The sequence below is a fragment of the Neopelma chrysocephalum genome, unplaced genomic scaffold (genome assembly GCF_003984885.1).
Source record: "Neopelma chrysocephalum unplaced genomic scaffold, ASM398488v2 Primary Assembly neopelma1_196, whole genome shotgun sequence".
Lineage (NCBI taxonomy): Eukaryota > Metazoa > Chordata > Aves > Passeriformes > Pipridae > Neopelma > Neopelma chrysocephalum.
Window position 1 is genome coordinate 248,149 of NW_020897858.1, and position 22,469 is coordinate 270,617.

The 22,469-nt window shown below is 56.7% G+C and overlaps 1 protein-coding gene across 1 annotated transcript in view; it reads right to left on the minus strand.

Moving 5' to 3' along the window:
- Positions 1 to 22,469, minus strand: part of AGRN (agrin) — a 112,494-nt gene that overhangs the window by 62,488 nt on the left and 27,537 nt on the right. The window contains exon 3 of the mRNA XM_027702787.1: positions 5,274 to 5,294. Coding sequence (XP_027558588.1) covers positions 5,274 to 5,294 — 21 coding nt within the window. The remainder of the gene's footprint in view (positions 1 to 5,273; positions 5,295 to 22,469) is intronic.

The following is a 22,469-nucleotide window of genomic DNA, read 5'->3' on the forward strand; positions in this document are numbered from 1 at the left end:
TTGCCAGGCTGATTCCCCACCTGGCTCCCTTCTCGCTAATCCTGTTTGGCAGGGAGCTAATTGGGATTTATCTGACAGCACCCAACGCCTGGAGAGCCATTTTGTGCTTCCTCGGGGAAGGGAGAAGAGGAGGAGGAGGAGGAGGAGGGAGGCTGCAGAAGGCGTTTGCACGTTCTCCCTTCCCCATCCCCTCCTGCAGTTTTACAGGCTAATTACCAGCATTACGGAGAAAGGAGAGGGAGGGGGGGGGAAATGGGGATTTTAATTATTTCATTTAACACTTGGCAGGACCCAGCTTGACTCCTGCTGAGCAGCACTTGGAAATAAAGAGCTTTTAAAGCCTCTCAATGGGAGATGAGGGAAGCGGGTGGTGCGGGATTCGGGGCTGGGGTGGCCTGACGTGTGTGCTGGGAGGGAAAGGGATGTTAATTCACACCATTCCCAATAAACAGCCGTGCCAGGGAGTGCTGGATAAAGGCTGTCTCTTCTGAAGAGGGGGGTTTCACCACTTAGTAACTTTGTCCTCAAACAAACCCTTCCTGGACCAGGCAGCATCTCCCGGCTGTCCTTAGGGATGCCTGGGTATGGAATGGGCCACGTGGGTGTGCCCAGGGGCTACAGGTGACCCTCTCCCAGCACAGCAGGCCCTTCTCCAAGCTGGGGGTCTGCACAGCACTGCCTGTGCTCAAGCTGCAGTGCCTCTGCCAGGCAGCCCCTCTGTTAGCAGGTGTCCCCCCCACGAGCACCCCAAAAAGCACATCCTTGACCTGGGACTAGCTCAGTTGCTTAGAACCTGGTGCTAAAAATGCTAAGGTAGTGGTTCAATCCCTGCATGGGCCATTAATGACCCTCATGGGGTCCCTTCAGAGTGTTCTGTGATCCTCTCTCCCACCCAGCTCCTCGCGGGCAGTGATGGGGGTTGTGATGTCTCTGCCTCTCCCCTTGAAAAATCAAAATTAAAGCAAGGTTTGCATGCAGAACTTGGTGTCTGGAAGGACAGAGCGGCCTCAAAGGGGACACACAGCGAAGCAAAATCAACCCAAGGGAGGTGAAGCTTCTCTGTGCTGTCACACAGCTCCTGCTCTCCCACCGAGGAGCCCAAGGACTCTGGCTCCTCCATCCCTGGCACCTCTGCCTTCCCAAAGCCAAACTGCTGCCCTGGGCACTGCTCACACGGACTGCTGGACTCCCCTGGAAACCCCACTCCCCTCTCCAAACACGGCAGCCAGGCTGGAACCCCCAGCCCAAGAGGATTTTCCAGACCAAGGCACCGAGTCAGGGATTCCATGCCTTCAGCAGCCTCCCTCCTCCCGGGCTCCCAGGAGAACCACGGCATTCCATGTGCTCCCAGGACGCTGGGAACAGCCCCCCGGCTGGAGAAGGGACAATGCTGGGCACAAAGCTCCCCGAGTGTGTCCCCTGAGCTCTCCCTGCGCTGCCCCTGCAGCCCCAGCCCCGCGGCTGCACAGCCCGGAGTGCCTTGGGCTGCAGCCCCGGCTCCTCCCGCAGGCTCACACTGCCACCTGCCGCCCTTCCCAACCCGTTCCCGCTGCAAGGAACTCCATCCGAGCGGGAAGAAACTCCTTCCGAGGAGAACAGAGCGGTGGGATGTCCACAGCACCTCCACTGACCCAGGGATGGGCTGCCCAGAGCATCCCCACTGACCCACACAGAGGGGATGATGAGGAAGGGAAGCCTTTCCCCTTGCTGGGGGACAAACAGACCCTTCAAACACTCCAACCCACCCTAAACTTTTATTACCCTGTGACCACTGTTTCCCTGAGACAGCATCAACTCCCTCCACCAGAGAAAGAGCCTTGCCTGGCTACTGGGGATGCTGGGAGTGACTGGTCCAAGCCTTCAGCCTCTCTGGGTGCTGACTGAGCTGCAAGACACCCCTTCTGCCAACTTTCTCCCAAAAATACACCCCACTTGCTCTGCAAGCTGATGTCAGCCTGTCCATCTGCCAGGGGGCCGTGAGGATCAGCTGGCACTGCAGAGTTGTTCCTCAGGGATGTGGGAACGTGGGGAGGTGGAAAAAGGGAAAAAAAAACCCAGTAGAAAACAACGATGAGGCAAACCTGTGGCACATCTCTGGAGCAAACACCCAGCGGGCTAAAATTAGCCCTGTGTCCCTGGCACTCTGGATACATTCCCACCGGGAAGGCAGCTGTCACCAGAGAGCTTCCAGACAGTGAGGGACATCCATCAGCAGCGGGGTGGGGTGTGGCTCAGAGTGGGAAAAGCAGCACCTCCTGCAGAGCCCTAAAATCACATCAGCAAAGCCCAAGTGGTGAGAAAACACAGGAGGCCAGAAAGGTGGAGAGCAGCAGGCAGAGGCACCTCACTTAAACACCCCTGTTCCTCCCCCCTGGGACAGCACTCCAGGAGAAGAGGAGCAGCAGTGGGGGGACACAAGAATGACCAGCACTGAGATGTCCCCAGCAGCAACATCCTGAGACGTCCTGAGACCATCCTGAGATGTCCCAGCAGCAGCATCCCTTCCCCAGGCTGCAGGCAGGGGCAGTGCTGGCAGCAATCCCGGTGGATTCATCCAGCCAGGGCTGCTCCAGGGAGCAGAACCCGATTGCCAGGTCACCTCTGGGCCTCCTCCCCCCGGCCAGGGAGCAGCAGGTTTGCTCCTGGAGCAGCAGGACACCTCACCCTGTTTCAGAACTCTGAGTTACATCTCTCTGTGCCTCTCCCACGTATCAGTTTGACCACAGGAGAGTCCAAAATGGCCAAAAATCACCTGCCCCCCCTCAGGTGGTGTGACTCTGGGACAGTCAGCACCGGTACCAGGCAGGACACAGCACTGCCTGGGGGTGGCTCTGAGACAGGGGCTGTGTCCAACACCCACCATGGCCAAGACCATCCCCCCCAAACCCTGCTCTGAGCCGTGTCCCCTCTGCAGTGGCCAGGGAGGACACACAGCCCATGGCCCAGCTCAGACCCCCAGGGCAGGGGAGCAAAGCCCCCCTGAGCCTCTCAGGGTTGGTGAGAAGAGTCAAAACTCGAGCACATCACTAGAGGGGAAAACACACCCAGCAAAAACCTGTGCTGCCAGAATTCCTCAGGAGCAGGGCAGCTGCTCCAGCTGGATCGGGAAGAGCCTGTGGGAAGGAGCAGAAAGGGAAGGGACACCCTGTGCTCTGACCAACAAACCTGGATGGAGACACAGCAAGGGGAGAGGGCATTCCCAGGAGCCCAGAGCCTTTTCCTCCTGCCCACCAAAAGCAGGTGGCACCAGTTATTGTACTGCCAGCATCCCATCGGTGGAGCTGCTGGCAGCAGCTGGCACCCAGGAGGGCAGGAGAACACTCTCCCATCAGGAAAACAGGCAGGAGTTCCTCTCTGCCTCTCAGGCCCGGGAAGCATTAGCCGGCAGGGGATGCTGTTGGCTTGGATTGCTTCCTTCTTCTCCCGCCGGGCTCCGGGGGCCAGGCCGGGAGCTCGTGGCTCTCAATGGAAGTTTTATGTCCCTCTGTCCCCTCTCCGGCGTTGCTGCAGGAGGGCACGTTTCCAAGAGAACCCCTCTAGTCTATGGATTATACAGAACGAGGGGCACGGAGCAGGGAGGAAATCCAGCAGCAGCAGCAGCTTTAAATCAGCTCCCCAGCCACCCCTGGGGTGACTCCCTTCTCCTCGGCTCAAAAGGTTTGGCACAGCCAGCACAACGCCCAGACCGAGGGCAGCTGAGCTCTCACAGCTCCAAACCACCCCACATCACCCCAAAAAGCTGCTTATCCGGCTACAAATGTGGGCCAGCAGCGAACACAAAGGTCCCGAGGTGAGCAGAGGGGCTCAAGAGTGGGCAGAGGAGCAGCCACGAAGTGAAAACCAGAGCAGGTTTTGCCACTTCTACGCCCATTCCTGTCTCTAAGCAGAGGGTGGCAGCCTGTCCATGGCAAACACAAACCTGGGACCTCTTGCCACAGCAGGGTGGCTGCCCAGGGATGCTGGAGAGGGGCAGGAACACCGGGAGGCACTGCCCTTGTCCCATCCTCCACAAAGGTTCATGTGTGCAGGGGAAGGGGGTGGGACGAACTGCCGGCCCCAAACACATGCCAAGAGCCTTCCTTCCACGCCCTCTGTATCCACAGCCACCAAACAAAGGAGCTGGCTGCCAGGCTCCCGGGATGGCCGGGATTCCCAGCGCCGGGAATGGCAGGGGAGTGGGCACCCGGCCAGGCTGCAGCCACACACACCCTCCCCCAGCCCTGAGGGGCTGCTCCCACCAGCCAGGGCACACACAGGGGGTGTTCTAATGATGGGATTCACTGTTCAGGACAACTGTCAGTGCTGGGGACGAGATGAGCCACCACTGACACAGGGCAGGGACCAGAGGAGCAGGGACAGGAGGAACAGGGTCACCCCAGGGGCTTTGATCCGTGCCCACACTCAGAATCATAGAGTAGTTTGGGTTGGAAGGGACCTTTTAAACATCATCTCTCTCCAACTCCCACCTTCCACTAGCCCAGGTTGCTCCAAGCTCCATCCAACCTGGCTTTGGACACTTCCAGGGATGGGGCAGCCACAGCTTCTCTGGGCAACCCGTGCCAGCATTTTACCCCCCTCGTTGTGAAAAACTTCTTCCTTATATCCAGTCTAAATCCACCCTCCATCAGTTTAAAACCATCACCCCTCGTCCTGCCCGACTTCACTCGCTTTTGCCAGGAGATTCCCAGAGGAATTGCCTGCGGGGTGTTTGCCCCACGCCTGCAGCTTCCCAGCTCAGCCAGGGTGAGGACTGAGGACACACAGCCCCTCACAAACCCCCCCAGGCTGGGTCAGCAGCCCAGCCTGCCCGTTCCACCCCCGGGAGGAGCTCGGGGTGCTCTCCCCCCACCCTCCCCAGGACGCTGGTGAAGGTGAGAGGCTGAGGATGGAGTCAGAGATGAGACAAGCACTAGGTGAGGTGTCCTTAGATCACAGTTTCACACCCACAGCGCTCCAGAGGCTTTGATGCCACAGCAGCTGCCACTTGAGGAACCAAAAACGAGCCCGGCCCAGCTTCAGGCTGGGCCAGCTGGAGGCAGAGGGGAAGGGAGCTCCTCAAACTGTGATCTAAAAGCAATAGCTCCCTCGGAGGGGGGAGCACACACCCACGGGGGTGGGTGTGCTCTGCCCAGCTCCAGGAGGTCCCTATTGCTCCAGCACATCCCGGAGGGATGGGAGGATGGCACGGACTAACCAGCGACTCTGATGGTGGATGGAAAAATAAATGGGAATTTTTTTAAATTTTTTTTTTTGCATGACACGCCACCACTTACCAGCAAGAAGCTTCCTATGTTCTTTAGAAAGCAGGGGAGGAGAAAAAGGAGAGAACAAAACAGTTAGAAGCAAGAAAACAGGCAGCTGACCCCAAAGCTTTCCTCCTCCCCGAGCCCCCTCCACCAGAGCTTTGCTACCAGCACCACCTGGAGCACTTCCATCCTTCTCTTCCAGCCCTTTCCAGGCAACATCAGGCACCAGCTCCCAAATCACCCCAGGAGATCATGGCTGGGCTCCTGGCACCTGCATCCCTAGGCAGGAGTTCTTTATCCCTTTAGCCCAGCAATCCAACATCTCACAGGGAAGATGCAGGAGAAAACCAACAGCTCCCATGTGGAAGACACGGGTATTTTTTCCACCTGTGGCAGGACCCAAGAGGTGGCCCAGGACCAAACTGTGCCCCTGGAGACCCACCCCAGTGCAGGTCTGGCTGTGAAGGGCCGGGGGCAGAGGGACAGCATGACTGGCACTGCCACCCTCGCTTGCAACACAGGAACACACTGGATTTACCCAGTAAACCCCAATTCTTCCCCTATTAACCCTCATTTAGGGGCATCACTTGCCCCCTGTGAGTTTATTCCCATCCCCACCTTCTAAGCACATCGATCTAAACATCTTTTAACAGCACAATGAGCTCCCAAATCTCCAGAGAGCCAGAAAACATCCATATCCTGATGTCACCGGTGACATCCCACACTGCAAGAGCAGAATGAGGGACAAACGGAACCAGAACCCCAAATGTGTGCAAAGCACGACACAAACCCCACCAGGAACACCTCAGCACTGACTGCTGGCTTTCAGCCACACGAGACAAGCGTGCTGGATTTGATCCTCAGAGGATTTGATCCACGAGGAGCCAACACTCTTCCCTCACAAGGATGGCTCCAGGAGACCCTGGGGAACCTCACAGCACAGCCAAAGGCTCAGAACTCACATTAACTGTTACATTTCATGGATTTTTGTGCCAATAGGTGTTTTCCTGAAACCAAACAAATTGGGAAGAGTGGAGGAGCTCAGCCTGGAGCTCTCCACAGCTCACCAAGGATCGGATATTTCCCACTCAACCCTTTCCCATCACAGCTTTGATCCCTCCTGTCCAAAGGCATCACCTGGGCTGGAATTACTTTGGGAGCTGAGGAAAGCAGAGCACCAGATGAAACAAAGTCCCCCAGCAGATGAAACAAGGCTCCCAACAGACGTGATGAAAGAGGAGGTGAAGGGTTAAGCAGCTGAGCATTTTAATAGTCACCATTGAGCACAGATTATTTATCTGCAAGTAACGTAGGGCAGGAGGGAAGCCCTGTAACCATTGTGGAATTCATTCTGGATGCCTATGGAAATAGGAGCTGTCACACAGCCAGGTCCTCATCCCACCAGGACATGGGGATCTCCCAGTGTGAAATCCAACTCTTAACCCCTCTCTTCTATTCATAGAATCACAGAATGGTTTGGGTTGGAAGGGACCTTAAAGTTCATCTCGTTCCAACCCCCTGCCATGGGCAGGGACACCTTCCACTAGCCCAGGTTGCTCCAAGATTCATCCAACCTGGCTTTGGACACTTCCAGGGATGGAGCAGCCACAGCTTCTCTGGGCAACCTGTGCCAGGGCCTCCCCAGCAAACCTAAATTTCCCCCCATCCAGTTGGAATCCCCTCCTCCCTTGTCCTATCCATACAGTTCCTGATGGAGAGCCACTCCCTCTGCCCAGACTGCTCTGCCTGCTCCCAGCACCACACCACAGCTACTCCACAGCTACAAGCAGGTGGAATTTGGAGTATGTGGTGCTTCCCAGGCTGCTCAGAGAGGACAGACACAGCCCTGGGGGCAGCGGGGCCAGGCAGGGTGGGGACACAAGGGACAGAAGTGGGCGACTTCCCAGGGAAAGGGACACCCAGCAGAGGAAAGAGAGGAGGAGGAAGGCGAGGATGGGACACCCAGCAGAGGAAACCCGGGAGGAGGAAGGCAAGGATGCAGCTGGAACACCCAGCACCCCACTGAGGGGTGCAGAGCTCCCCTTTCCCCCCCCCCCCCAGCGCTCTGCGTGCCACGTTAGCAGCAGCTCCACAATGAGCCGTGGGTAATGTGACACTGTGAAGAGCCCTGACAGCTCGCTGGGGACCGTGAGGGGAAAAACAAAGTGAGCATTGAGGGCTGGGGAACGGCCCCGTGCCAAGGAAGTGACGTGCTGCCTCCTCCGCTGGCAACCCCGGGAGCCCTGTCTGCTGGAACCTGTTGGGAGATGGAGGGAAGAAAGGAAGAGAGGGAGGGAGAGAGGGGGTGAAAAAACAGCTTAAAAATATCCCAGAGCAGCACAGTTATTTTGGGATTTTTTTTTTTTCATTTATAAAAAGAGGAAGAAAAACAGAAATGAAAGCCAAGACCCCATGACCAGCCCTGGTGTAGATGAAATGTTTGTGTCTGGCTGTGCTCCCTCCCTCTCTCCCTCTGCTCTGATGCCTCTAAATTAAAATTATGGGCATTGTGGTGCCTCCAGCACATCCTTCTGTCACCTGGCAGAAGAGGTGGTGCTTCTGGACACCCCTTCCCTCTTACTCTGCTGCTCCTGAGGAGCAGCAGGAGAGCCCTTGCCAAGGGAAAAGATGGGAATGCCAGTGTGGGACGGAGGGAACAGAGCAAGAGTGGGGTGTTGTGTATTTTGGGGGGTCTCAGGCCCCCTGTGTGGGCGTGGGCAGCTCTCCCAGCTCAGCCTGGTCACCTCAGGCACCCGTGGCAGAGGGTCAGGAGCTGCCACCCCACGCCGGGTCAACACATCATCACCTCACATGCGGAGCTTCCCTCGCAGCAGGCGGGTCCCCCAGCTGCTGGCACGAGCCCTGGCACCCCAGGGAACCACCCTGGCATCCCAGGGAGCCACCTTGGCATCCCAGAGAACCACCCTGGGGTGGCACCATGTCAGTCCTCCACGCTCCTGCGAGGCATTCCCAGACCACATCACCAAACACACGTACACAAGTGACATTCCCAGGGCAAATGACATGCCCAGGACAAGTGACAGGCCCAGGACCAGCCAGTAATAAACTGTGGCAGAGGGACACAGCACACACACACACACAGGGAACAGCTGGAAGCAGGAGAGCTCCTTTCCCACGTGCCAAAGCACAGCATTATTCCCCAACCGCACCTACACTTTAGGATATCCCTGCAGTAGGTCCCACTGGGGTGTGGAGACCCTTGGGATCATCCAGGATCCAAGCCCTGATGTTCCAGTAACAGCAGCTGCTTTTCAGAATCAGGGGGAAAACCAGGAGCAGCCAGACGGCGACAAGGAGAAGATGGAGTTGCCTGGCCAGGACCCCACAGAGCTGGCAGCTCCTGGGAGCTGGAATTCCAGCTCTGTAGGCCCGGGATGGAACAGGATTGCTGCTCCAGGGCCAAATCCCACCCGGCTGCCCAGGGGCAGAGCACAGGGAGGAGCACACGGGGTGAGGGGCAGGCGGGGAAAAGGGTCAGTGTCCCCTGTGAACGCTGCTGGCTTGAGTTTGGGGGTGGGGAACAGGATCCCAGAAGGGTGAAGAGCCTTGGGATGCACCCACAGCCACCCTGGACGCTTGACCCCGAGGAGCCACGAGCCAAGTGTGAGTCACAGAGACTCCAGACCACTCTTGTGCTCAGCAGCATCCACCCACACGGCGCTGCTCCAGCTGGATGGACACCCCAGCCCCTTCCCACCCCGGCCCCTTCCACCCCACAGCTCCTTCTTCCAAAGGCCCAGGAGACCCCACCATTCCGGCAGGGTGCACATGTTCTCCCTCTCATTTTTTAGAACAAAAGGGCAATTGAGCTGAGCAGTCCCTGGGCCTGACCTGCCTTTCAACTCCAGCAAATTTTCCCTGGGCTTTGATTTTCCCCTCCTGGAGCTGCGGCTCAGCGGAGCAGCTGTGAACACCAAGAAGGGGAAAAGAAGTTTATTTTACTATATATTAAATAAAACAAAATCCGAAAGGAGAGCCGGGGGGATTCTGTTCCAAGGTCAGGCACTTGACTGCGGAAAGTTTTCCTGGACAGAAACACACTTGGAGCAGGGGAATGAGCCTGAGCTGTGTGGAGAAGTGATGGTGGCCTGCCTGGGGATGCCAGCCAGGAACAAAGCAGCCCTTCCCCTCCCTTCTGAGGCACCCAGGACATGCCTTTGGACTTACTCCTTCCTGCCAGAGGCTGTGTCAGGAAAAGTGGCACTTTCTGGGAAACCACATGTGAGTTGGACGAGTCACCCCCACAGAGCCATCTCCTGACTAACAGCTCTGATCCTGAGTCACTCCCCAGCTGCATCCCAGGCCACTTCCCTGCCACCACACGGGTCAGACCTCCCCAAGGCCAGTTGTGCTCCGGGAAAACCCTGCCTGGGCATCCCAAACTGGAGAAGAGGCTCTGGAAAGAGGCTTTGCAGCTGATAATGAAACACGGGGTGAACCCCAGGGCAGGGGGTTCCTGGGCAAGGCTTCCCTCAGAGGAACACCTGCTGCATTCCAGGGAAGGCAGCAGGGGATGGATATCACTCACCTGCACCCCCCCCTCAGGTGACAGGGCTCCCAAGGGAAGCTGCACTGCCTGCAGAGCCAGGGAAGGGATCCCTGCTGGATCCCAGGATCCCAGCAGCACAGTGTTCCCTTGGCCCTCACACCAACATCCCTGATAAACCCGCCAGGGAGCCCAGGTTAGACTGTCTCATTCCCAAGGAAACGAGCCAAGGGTTCCCACGCCACCTTCCCGCTGCTCCGCGCACAAAAGCAACACAGACTTCCTGAAATCCCTCTCTCCATGACCCTCCCTACTGTTCCTCTGCATCCTGCTCCAAGGCCACGCTCTGGGCCGAGATAACAAGGCACTTGCTGCCAAAACCAGCAGCCAGAGGGGCCCAGGATCCATGTGGATCTGCATTCCAAAGAAAAACCTGATCCCAGAGGACAGAAAGTGGGACTGGAGCCCTGTGGGGGTTTAGCTAATCCACCTCTAAGGCCAGCGTGGGATTTTTGGGAAGAGCTCAGGACGTGGGTGCCAAGGTCCCACTGAAAGCCAGGGCCACTCCAGCACCTGCTTCCCAGCCCCAGCAGGCAGGCAGTGCCAAGAGGGAGCAGGAATGGGATGCTCTGCTGTATCCAGCAAAGGAGACAAGGGGCTGGAAAAAGTCAGGATAGCCAGAGACAGCTTCCATCTATTCAATCCTAAATCCCTCCACAAACGAAACCCAAGAATTTCTCCCTTTCCTTGGCAGCTGGCAATTAATTCAGGAATTTTTCTTAAGTCTGGGGCATCCAGCCGTCCCCGCTCTTGTAAATTATACACTAATTAACCACATTACAGTCGCTCTCAAAAACATATCAATCAATTGGCAGCCCATCAGCAGCCGACAACTGCTGCTGCTGCTGCCACCCAGCCTCCCTGGAGGGGTGGAATTCTGGGTGTCCGTTGTTTAGGTTTGGAAAACGAGATGGGAGCTCAGGAGCATCTCCACTGCCGGCCCGGGAAGAGGGTGCTGCTGGAAGGAAGAGCGGGAGGCTGGGATTTCCCCCACCTTCCTCCATTCTCAAGCTCCGAAGAACAGTCCCCAAAACGCAGCCAGAATTGAAACCAGATGTGTAGGAAGTGTCTCATTAGCGGTAATTGCTTTGCAAGGATTTGAGGTTTCCCCTCTCTGCCACCAACCAAACGCGCTTTTAAGGAGCTGCCGTGGGTTGGGTACCGGGGCTGCGCTGGAGCGGAGGGGGGAGGAAAAAATACACCCCCGGGGCAGAGTCTCTGCTACACAAACGTTTTTATTGAAGGCAGGGAAAGTTTACTCAGACGAGGCCGGCTGCAGGCACCGCGCTGCTGAGCACCACTCCGGCAGATTAAGCTGGAAAAGCTCAGCCTAAAAGCCACTTTCACGAGCGCGGCTCAGCGCGGCCAAATGACTCGTGAAACGGCCTCACAATTAGCTCCCTTGCACACCCCCAGCCCTGCTTTCGGGAGGGGGGAAAACAGGCACGAGGCGCTCCAGGAACTCGCCTCCTTCCCCACGACTCCAGGCTGATTAGAGGATCTGGCAGGGACTCCAGACCCGGCCATTCCCCCCTTGTGTTCTACCTGTGGAGTGATTTTCCCTGGATTATTACAGGGCTGGATCCAGACCTATCAAAGGCAGGCACAGAAATCAGGGCAATCAGGTCCTCATGGAGCTGTGGCCCAGAAGAGGGAGACCCAAAACAAGGCACAAAAAAAAAAGCCACGAGCCACCTCAGACCCCTCCGAGCCCCTGTGGCATCAAGAGCCATTATTTTTCTCGTGCTATACAAGTTTTTTTCCTGCATCAGGTGACAACTTCCCACCTAATCCACTTTACTAAATCATCTCTTTGTCCTCCTGCCGAGCTCCAACTTCTCCAGATAAAATCACAAGGCAGAATTTCTAACTTGTACCAGACCATCTTCCCAACTCTGCCTTGCTGCACCCCACCAGCACTAGGCTTTGATCCCACCTCGGAAAGGAGAGGGAAGCAGATCCAGCTGGGCCATCCTGGGCCATCTCGTCTCCTCCTGGGGGGCTGAGCTGCCCCCAGACCCACAGTCCGTGCTGAGGGTGATCCCACTGGGACAGAAAATCCCGGGAAGCAGCGGCCTGAGTTCTAAACCCCCACCAGAACCACCCTCCGTGCATCTTTCAGGGAGAGGAACGAGCCAGGAGGACACAAGGCTGAGCAGGAGAGGGTGACACACCACCAGCATCGCCTCCCTCTGTCACCTCTGAGCACATCCCCGTCCCAATCCCGACACTGGGATGACACGAGGCACCCCGGTCCCAGCTGGGGTACCCTCCCAGGAGAAGGGCCTTACTGTAAGACCATTCTCCCCCCATTTCCTCCTTCAGCCCTGAAGACAAAGGACCCAGTCTTTGCTAGACACGAACTGACTGTAAGAACCCCCCCCCGGGGGGAAGAGCGATTCGAATGTCAAAGGAGGAGCGATTCGAATGTCAAAGGAGGAGTCGCACCCGCATTATTTTTGGTGAGAGGAGCATAATTGAGAGCCCGCAAATCTCCCGTGTTCCTTGGGCTCCTTTCTGCAGTCCCTCCAGCAGGCGGGATCCCCTCTCAGATCTCAGTCTCCGGGGCTCACACAATAGCTGCTTATGTTCGGCCCCAGCGCCGCTTTCTGGGAAGGGAGCCAGGCCTGGCAGCTCCCAGCAGCAGGGAATAAAAGCCCTGTTTGTGCTCCGGAGCCCCTCTGCACCAGTGGGGCACCCTCAAAGGGAGGCAAGGCATCCTCAGCCTGCTGGGGAGCCCAAACAGCAACGCAGACAGATGCCCCGGGCTGAGGGAGAGGGGAGGGAGAAAAGAGCACGAGAGAGGCGAGCCTTGTTCACGGCAGGGCTGTGCAGCCAGCCAGGCCTTTGGGCACAGATGCAGAATGCCGAGCATCCCCCTCCCCGGGCAGCGGGAGCCGAGGATACAGCGCCGGCGTGGTGGGAAACCAGGATGCTCCGCGCTCCGAGCAGGAGGCGGGGTCACGGTGCCCAGCGGGGGCAAGCTGCGTGTCAGCAGGGCTCATGTGGGCATGAACAGGGATCCCTTCACCCCGGGGCACGGAGCGGGCTCTGGAGGCAGGCAGGCAGCCAGCCCCCCCTGCTCTGCCAGTCCTCAGTTGGTGCTCACTGCTGCCAAGCCCGAGCACATGGTCCCAGGGGATCTCCTTCCTGCAGCGTGGCATTCCCAGTGCCTGTGCACAGGCTGGAGAGCGGGAGGTGCCCTTTGCTCCCCCCTGAAGTCCTGGAGAGGCAGCTGGTCCCACCCTGCAGAGCCCACGGGTGGCCCAGTGGTACCCAAAGATCGGAGCCAGGGCTCAAACACTCCTGGCTGGGAGGTGATGAACCCACACACTTGTCCTCTTCCCCATCACAGCCACTTCCACAGGCTCAGCCTCCACTGCTGGGAGCAGAAATCCCACCCCAGGAGACACCTCAGGTGGCTGCTGCCCCTTGGGGGGGACACAGGGAGGGCAGGGACAGAGCCAAGGGCAGGCAAGGGAAAGTGGGTGCGGATGGTTCCCTCCACCAGAAGGGAAGGTGGGAATGGGTGTCTCAGGCCAGCACTGCATCCCTGCCTCCCTCAGCCCAGCACCCAGCCCACCCCTCCCTCCTGCTCACAGCACAGAACCAGGGATGCTAAAACCAAACAGCACCAGCTCACCAGGGGAGTTTTGTGGGTTGAGCAGCGAGGGCAGCACTCAGCCCACGGCCCCTTCAGCCGCCCAGCACGTCCTTGACCACACAGCCTCCCGTCCCACTGGGCTCTCAGCACCTCTGCTGTGCCCCAGGCAGTACATCACTCACTTCCCAATATCCTCCCTCCCCAGCACTGCTGTCAGATGCAATAACCAGCACCAGTGTCTTTAAAATGTCCGTGTTTCGCCGCGGCGGAGCAAAAATGCAAATCGATTAAAAAAGAAAAAAATCAAACTGGCCTCTTCTTTTCCTTTTTTTTCCCCCCTCTTTACGAGGCTTTAAAGTTGCTTTTCGACCGTCCTGAATAATTGACGTTAACATGAAAATTTAAAGTCTTTCAAGATTTCATTAAAATTCATTCTCTCTCCCTTCGGAGAATTGTCATTGCCAGAGTCCCATGTAGGGCAGACAGCACAGGCAGCTGCCTCCCTTCACAGCATTTAACTCCCCTCTCTCTGGCTGAAGAAAATTCCCTCTTAATTGTTTAATGGAGACCCTGAAATAACATCCTTCATCGCTCTCCATCAGCAGCCTTCTAATCCCATTCCCTCCTGCATCCAGCAGCAATCCTGCATTTCTACTTCCTTCAAACCCATTTCAGCTCCAGCATTACCCAGCTTCATTCCCAGAGCTGCCCAGGGAAGTAGTGGCATCACCATGCCTGGAAGTGTTTAAAAAGCACGTGGATGTGGCACTTGGGGACACGGTTTGGTGCTGAACACAGGGTTAAATTTGGACCCCATGATCTTGGAGGGCTTCTCCAACTTTAATGGTTGTGTGATTCTGTGACCTGAAAGGTCTTTTCAAGACCTAAATAGGTTCTGTGATCTGAAGAGTTCTTTTCCAGCCTTAAGGGTTCTGTGATTCCATGAAGGGCTTGGCCCTCTCCTGCTCCCAGGCAGCTGCCCTGGCTCCTTCCTAACACTGAACTGTCACATCCAATTAAAATTCCCATGAAAAGAGCGACCCCAGCCCAGGAAAACTGAGACAAATGGCAATGTTGTATTTTTTTTTTCTAATTGCAAAGCTCCAAGTTATCCTTTAAAGACCAAAATGAGCAAGGCAGGAGGGGTGGCCCTTGGCTGGGCCATCACACAACCTAAGGAAACCACCACATAACATCGGGAAAGCAGCAGAGAGCAGTAAAAAATTACAGGCTGGAGCTGGTGTTAGTGCCCTTAAAATGACACCAAGGCTACCAAACCCTGCTGGGGCTTTTCTGAGAGCTGTTAACAGCACCCTCTGCTTTCCAGCTGCTTCCCAGCTGCTGCTCTCCAGAGGCTGCCTGGAGAGGGTCGGGTTTCCCATGAAACCCCAGCACAGACTGTTACCAATTAAGTGTTATAACCTTGGGCAAAGCTCTCCCAATTTACCCCACTTGACCAACTGACCCTGAGGATTTGGAACAGCCTCCATAAATCCTATTGATCTCTACCCAAGCCCAAACCCACGTGGGTTTTGTTTCCAGAAGGGAGTTATCAGGGAGCAGGAATGCTGTACTTGCACTGGCCATTTAACCTTTTTAAGCATGAGGTGACTCTTTTCTCCTCTTGGTAAAGGAACAGGCTGGCACTTCAGAACACGTGTGTGCTCCAAAAAGCTATTCCAAAAGGATAGGATAGGATAGGATAGGATAGGATAGGATAGGGTAGGATAGGATAGGATAGGATAGGATAGGATATCCTGAGCTGGAATGGACCCACAAGGATCATTTAGTCCAACTCATGGTCTTGAACAGAACCCCCAAAAATGTGGCACATTCCCTCTTCCAAAAGGATGTGATAAATCACAGAATCATTGAGGCTGGAAAAGACCTCCAAGATCATCGAGTCCAACCTTTCACTGATCAACACCTTGACAACCAGACCAGGGCACTGAGTGCCATGTCCAGTTATTCCTTGAACACCTCCAGGGGTTGGGACTCCACCACCTCCCTGGGCAGCCCCTTCCAGAGCCTGACCACCCCTTCTGTGGAAAAATTCCTTAGGATGGAAAAGACTCACTAACAACTCTGGATGCTGGAGCAGAGACACCCCCAAGCTCAAAACATTCCAGGTATCTTCCTTATCTTCAGGATCCCTCCCTAGCCCCTGATACCCAAGCAAGCAGCTCAAACTCAGGCACATCCCACTTGTGCACAGGGAAGTTTTATCCACACTCCTCCAACAACAGGGACAGAGGGGCAGAGGGGGTTTCTGCTGTGGCAGTGGGCAAAGGGGACATGCTCTTCCTGTCCCCTCTGTGCTCTGCTCAGTCCTGCCACCTGCACAGGAGAGCTCCAAGGCTGCTGGGTGAGCTGGAGACTGCCCAGGAACAGGCTGATCCAAGGAATCAGCCTCCCACACACACGTACTCGGAGGGAGCCGTGAGCTCCCATCACACAAAGCATCCTTGTGTGTCAAGACCAAATGCGTCCCAGCCTCCCCTGCCCCACTTTCTGTCCAAGAAAGGAGATAAATGCTGTTCTTACCTAGTAATGAATAATCCAGAATCCACGTGGGAGAGGACAGCACATGCAAAAAAAAATAAAAAGAAACAAGAGGAAAAACAGTTGTTGAGACCAGAGTAAATTCTGCCCGCAGAGCTCTGCTCCTCCCTGGGCATCCCAGGCTGGTTCTGCTCCTCGTGAAGAGGAGCTTGACAGCCCTGGGTCTGACTCCTTACCCCCTGCATGAGAGGTTCAGCCCCAGAAACCTGCAGCCCCCCCTGAGCAGCCTGTGGACCTGCACAGCCTCATCCCTCACCCACCCTGACTCTGAGCCAGGGAGAGGGAGCGGATCAAAGCCCCGGGAAGAACAGCCTGGATAAAAGCAAGGCAGGAACCCTGACGCCTGCAGATCTGCAGGGACTCCAGCAGAAGGCAGATAAGCCTTATCAGGGGCACAAGGGACAGCCAAGTTCCTGTCACGCTGCTGAGAAGCATCTCGGGGAGCGGGTCTGATCCCCACAGGGTCCCTGCAACATCCTGAGTCTCTGCCTCATCCAAAATTAACCAAAGAAATCTGGGAAAGCCACCAGATTAAGTGCCAGAAGAGCACTTGCCTCTCCCAGCAAAGGGAGATGTCCAAACAATGCCAACAGAGCCAACCAGACAAGGACAGGGGCACCCACCAAAACCCACACAAAGACTGTGCTTGGTGGCAAGGTGGGGAGCACAGCTGGGGAACACCTTTTCTTCTCTGCCACAGGGGAAATATCCAAAATTCTCCATGGGGGATGCACAGGAGTCTTATTCCAGAGTCTCCTCTGAGGGCTGGGATCGGGTGCACAAAGCTCAGGAGACTCGAGGGAGCCAATGCACCAAAACCAGCTGAAGGAGCTGAAAGCAGGAAACTGCTGCCAGCCCACACTGCAGCAGCCTCATTCCCTAATAGCAGGATTTAATCTACTAATTGGGCTGCAGCAACACTCCCAGCACAGGGCTGAGCAGCTGGAGTCACCTGGATGGCTCAGGAAAAGCTGGGCAAGGAGCCAGGGCTGGAAAAGCCCCAACACCTCCACCAGCGCTCGGGACAACCCAGCCCTCTCACCCATCCTCCTCTAGAGGCTGAGGGGTGTTGCTCTGCCCAAATCCCATGGACAAACCTTGGGACAACAGGGACTCACCTGAGACTACCTAAGGAAGCACAGGGTAGGCACGAGGAAGGTTTGATCCTGGCTGGAGAGAGCTGTAGGTCTCCAACCCCTCCTCCCCACATAAACCCAGGGAACACACACAGTTCTTTTGTTAACGCACAAAGTGACAGCAGAGAAGGACTTGGACCTGCACTTGCTCCCTCTTTCAGGTGACCACTCATTTTCCCATTCTTCCCATGAAGATGCAGCGTGTCCCTACTTTGCTTGGCTGAGAAGATGCCTGCAGCAGGGCAGACCTGGATTAACTGGAAAAAGGCAAGGCCTGGGACCTTGAAGGAAGCAGGACACCAGTAGATGCTCACCCTGTGTTTAACTGAAGGTCCAAGGCACAAGGGGGCCTGGCTGTTCTCTCCTTAGAGCTCCAACTGGTCAGGTGAGGAGCTGGGAATGCCATGGTGCAGCAGGGAGCTGCTGGAGCTGTGCCCTGGCCCTGAGGACCAGCCCCTCACTCACTCAACCAGTCCCTCTGGGCTATGGTGTGGCATAAAGATTCCTTGGATCAGGAGCCACGTCCCATCCTACCAGTGGGATGACTGGGTAGATCTCAGGGGCCACATCCAACCCTACCAGGGGGATGCCCTTGGGACTGGGACAACCTCACTCCACTTTAACACCAGGTCCCAAGCTGAGGGTGGCCTTCCTGCAGTTTCCCTCCTTGGTGAACTCCAGAAGGTGCCGAGACCAAAACACAGGTTAGAGGTGCTCCAAAATTCCCTTAAGATCAGCTTGTTGGGCAGCACAGACTCGGAGAGAGGGTAGGAACGACACCAACACCAACTGCCTGGAAGGGGGTTTGGGATCAGGAGGGCAGGGAATGGCGGAGTCACGTCCCCACGGCTCGGAGCGAGGGGCAGGCACCTCTCCCAAAGTGGGGAGGCCAAAAGGGCAGAGGGAGCCCAGCAGGGCCCGGGAACAGCAGCAAACAGCTGCTGCCAGCCAGGGTTGCCAAGGCTGCTGGGCTCTGTATATCCAGCAACAAGCTTTGAAGTCAGGGCAGAGGAATGTGCCCCCGCTCCCGCCGCGCCAAGGCGGGACAGACCACGCTCCAGCAGCCACCTCGCTGCCCCCCACCTGCCTCCAGGACCACCCCCAGGTGCACAGGGTGGGACCCACCAGACCATGAGGTATCTTATGTTATCTCCTGTTTCCCAGGGGAAAAGTGCCTGGAAGCTGGAGGTGGTGCCCACCAGCCTGGCCAGGCCGCACTGCTCGTCCCGTGACACCAGGGTGATGGGTCTCCCTTCTCCAGCCCCACTGTTCTCCCCTCTTCAAGCCACCCTGACAGCCCCTTCTCCAGGGGAGGGAGCCTGCTGCACACATCCCCTGTTGATTAAGGCCACGGGGCTCCTTCTGAACGAATTCCAATCAATTTTGGGTGTTGATTCCCACGTAGGCAGTTTTCTGCCTGTAAACAATTATTCCTGTATTTTGACACCCCCGTAGCGTGGTCAGACCATCTGTCTGAGCTGCACGGCTGTTTAATGGGAGTTAAAGAGCCATGAGCTGCAGATGCAGAGCTGGCTCTGGGATTGCTTTGGAACAGCCACCAAACCAACCCCTGAAGTGCACATATGAGTTATAAAATCACAGAATGGTTTGGGTTGGAAGGGACCTTAAAAATCATCTCATTCCAACCCTCTGCCATGGGCAGGGACACTTTCTACCAGACCAGGTTGCTCCAAGCCCTGTCCAACCTGGCCTTGGACACTCCCAGGGATGGGGCAGCCACACACAACTTGTGCCAGGGCCTCCCCACCCTCACAGGGAAGAAATCCTTCCATACATCTAACCTAGATATAACCCTTCTTTCAGTTTGACCCCGTTATTCTTTGTTATGATGCGGCCAAAGCGAGCCAGTTATCCATCCATTATCCATCCATTATCCATCCCCTGCAGGCATTCCGTGGCACTCAGAACCCTCCACAGCCCGAGCTGTGGCTTCCCCCGACCCCCTGACCACCACACCCATCCAGTGAGGCCGATGGATTCCCATCCCAGCCGGACACCCCGATCTGGGATCTCCCACAGCCACAACTCCCGGCACGGGTCAGCGCTGCAGTGGCCGCTTTCCAGCCCCTGCTCCAGGGCAAAGAATGTAACACATTAAGATGTAAGACATGCAAGATTTACTGTGAAGGGAAAGCCTTTAATCTGGAGCAGGCTTCAAACAAGTGCCAGCTCCTTTCAACTCTATCCCCACACACAGAGGGAGCCAGGGCAGGACCGGCTGTCGCTCCGGAGGGCAGCACTGATGGGAGGTGGCAAGGCAAATTCCCAGCCCTGCCAGCTGCCCCTCCCAGGGGCTGGAGGCACCAGGGAACACGTCCACGGGCTCGGATGGAACGTTCCCTCACGTCCCGTGCCACAGGCACCGTGACACGGGGACGGGAGGCACGAGCCGCACACGGACCCTGCTGCTGCCAAGGACTCTGGGCCACGTGTTTGGGAGGGCCAGGGACGCTCTGTGAGCCCTGTGCTCACACACAGAGACCACCTGTCTGGCACAGCAGGGAGCAGAGCCCCCCAGAGTCCCATCACACTCCATGGAATGGGGTGCAGAAGACACAGGACAGGGAAATCAGGGGGGAAAAAGTTCCCCCAGCAAGCTGCCATTCCCTGGGCACGCCAGGCTGGTCCCAGGCCCCTCTGCAAGGTGCCTCCTGTTCAAGCAGGAACAATGTGGGTCCCATCCCCAGGGCCCTTCCACAGCCCCTCCAGCATCCTTCCTCATCCCTCAGTGCTCGCTCCCAGCAGGAAGCTCCCAGACCTCTCCTCTCCCAGACTCCTGGCCCTGCCCAGGACACCCCAAAAATGCCACTCTGTCCCTCAGAGCGTTGTCCAAACCCTCCTGGAGCTTTGGCAGCCTTGGGGCCGTGCCCACTGCCCTGGGGAGCCTGTTCAGTGCCCAACCACCCTCTGGGGGAAGAACATCTCATCTTGCCCCAGTTCCCCCAGGGGCAGGAGCAGAGCAGGGCTGTGGTGCCAGCTCTGCCACCTTCCCCTGGGCACTGGGCACACACTCCAACAGGACTCCTGCCCTTGGAGCAACAAGAGGCAGCAGGGTCTCTCTACCCCCCTTGGAGCCTTCACCATCCTTCCCTGCAACAGGAGCATCATCAGGCCAGAGGTGACCAGACTCACACCCTTGGGAGCCCTCTGGACAGACAGACAGACGGGAATCATCCGGCCTGCACAGCCCTGTCCTTGCAGCTCCTAGGGGACAGGCTCAAAGTGCAGAGACCTCTGTGGTGGGAGAGGAAAAAATCCCTGCTGGAAAGGCACAGGATATGTGCAAAATGCCCAGACCATGTGCCAAACACCCAGATCATCTGCAAAAGGCCCAGACCATGTGCCAAAGGCCCAGAACATGTGCAAAAGGTTGGGTTTTGTGATGGAAACAGAAGCCCCAGGGCAGGACTTTCTGTGGTCAGGACATGCAATGGCCAGAGGGGCCCCAGGGGCTGGCTGGGTTCACAGGGCAGCAGCTCCAGCCCACACTGCTGCTTCCCTTCATCCTCCCTCCACCCTCAGAAGGACACCAGCCTGCTCCAGGGCTGATTTCCGGGGCTGCACTCCACCAAAGGGTTCCCACGCTCCGGGCGGAGGGGTTGGGACGTCCAACATCCTCCCCCTGGGGACAAGAAAAGCACTTATCACACACTGCTCTCTCTGCAGAGCGGGTGGAATACAGGCACCGTGCTCCCAGTGCTCCCAGTGCCCACTGGGATGCTCCCAGAGAGTGGGAGGGGGGGTAAACACAGCCTACACCAGGCACCCTCTTAAAATCCCTTCCCTTTATGTTCCCTCCACTCTTCTTTAGGCAGGGTTGGAAAAGCCCAGCCTGAAGCACAAAGGAAATGCTCCACAGGAATTATTATTATCTTTTGGGCTAAATCCAGAGGGATCTGCAGGTCCTGCACTGGACTCTGCACAACATGGGTGGGAATGATGTCAAGTTAAGATGAGCTCAGAGTTAAGACACACTTAATGCAGAGCCTGTTCTACCACCATCCAGGTTGTTCCCAGAACTGGATCCCTGAGCAGACCATGCTTCCAGCTTTTTTAAGGCTGTGCACCACCATCCCCACTCCCTCATGTCCCAGCCAGCTCCTCCTGCCAGCCCTGCCCTGCTCCCTCCTGGCTCCATGGCACCGAAATCCCGATGCCACGAGCAGAGCTGCGGGGTGGGACGTTGCAGAAGCACCACTGGCAGCCTCAAGGGAGCCAGGCACTGCCACGAGGCCTCCACAGAGCCTAGAAAAGACTCCCTTGGGCAAAGAAAGTGCAAGTCCAGCTGGCCAGGAGTGACCCAGAGCTGTCTGGCAGAGATCACCAGTCTAGAAAAACAATTCCAGCCGTGGATTTCTTTAGATTCCCCCCTCCTTCAGTGCCTGGGAACTGGGCCCGAGCCAGCAGCGCTGAGCACAGCAGGCAAGGGTTCTCATGAGCCAGAAGAGCATGAAGTGGATCAGCTGGTGTCAGTAGGAAGCTTGGGATGGAGAAGGCAGAGTTTAGGAGGAATTTGGCAGATACGCTCCCCTAGCTCTGAATCCAAAGCAAAGATGCTCCCAGGCAACCAAAGTTCCATCCACTAACAAACCTCCAAGCGGTTTCTACCCACCATCAGCTCCACTTTCACGTGCAAATGGAAGGATCGTGTTGTGTCCAAACCAATTTGCCCGAGCTGCCGTGAAACCCCGACAGAACTCCCGGTGCTTTATCCCAAAGAACACGTGAGATCCACACCCCCAGCACTCCAACAGCACAACCACACACCAGGAAAGCTGTTGCTTCTCTCCCCTTCACTGAGCAAACCAGGTGTTACCCCAGGGAAGGCAGAGCAGGGACCTGGGTCTGCCTGCAGACTCCCTAGGGAAAGGGAATTGCAGCTTGAAAAATAACAGGCTGGTTCAGGAAGTGTCCCTGTACCCTTCATCCCGCTGAGCTGCCAGCTCAGAAATCCCTCCCGGGGTTTGTTAGCAAATAAATCCTGGAACTTGAGCTGGGCTGGGAGCTGCCCTGGCAAGGAGAGGAACACCCTGCAAAGCAGGGAGCTGTCAGAGCCCTGGTGAGAACAGAACTGGGGCAGGACCCTGCAGGGAGGGCTGAGGAAGCAGGACGGCTCCTTTCCCAGGGGATGAGAATTCAGTGTACTCGGGGAGAGAAAAATCATCTGCAGAGAAAAACCACACAGCACGGCTGGGAAGTGCCTGTTTACCCTACACCACATCAGAGCCAGCTCCTACACAGCATCCTTCCAGGCTTCCCGGGGAAACTGTTAGCAGCAGGGTGTTTGGGTTCTGCCTGGAGTCCCAGGCTCCCAACAGCAGCAGTGGCAGCAC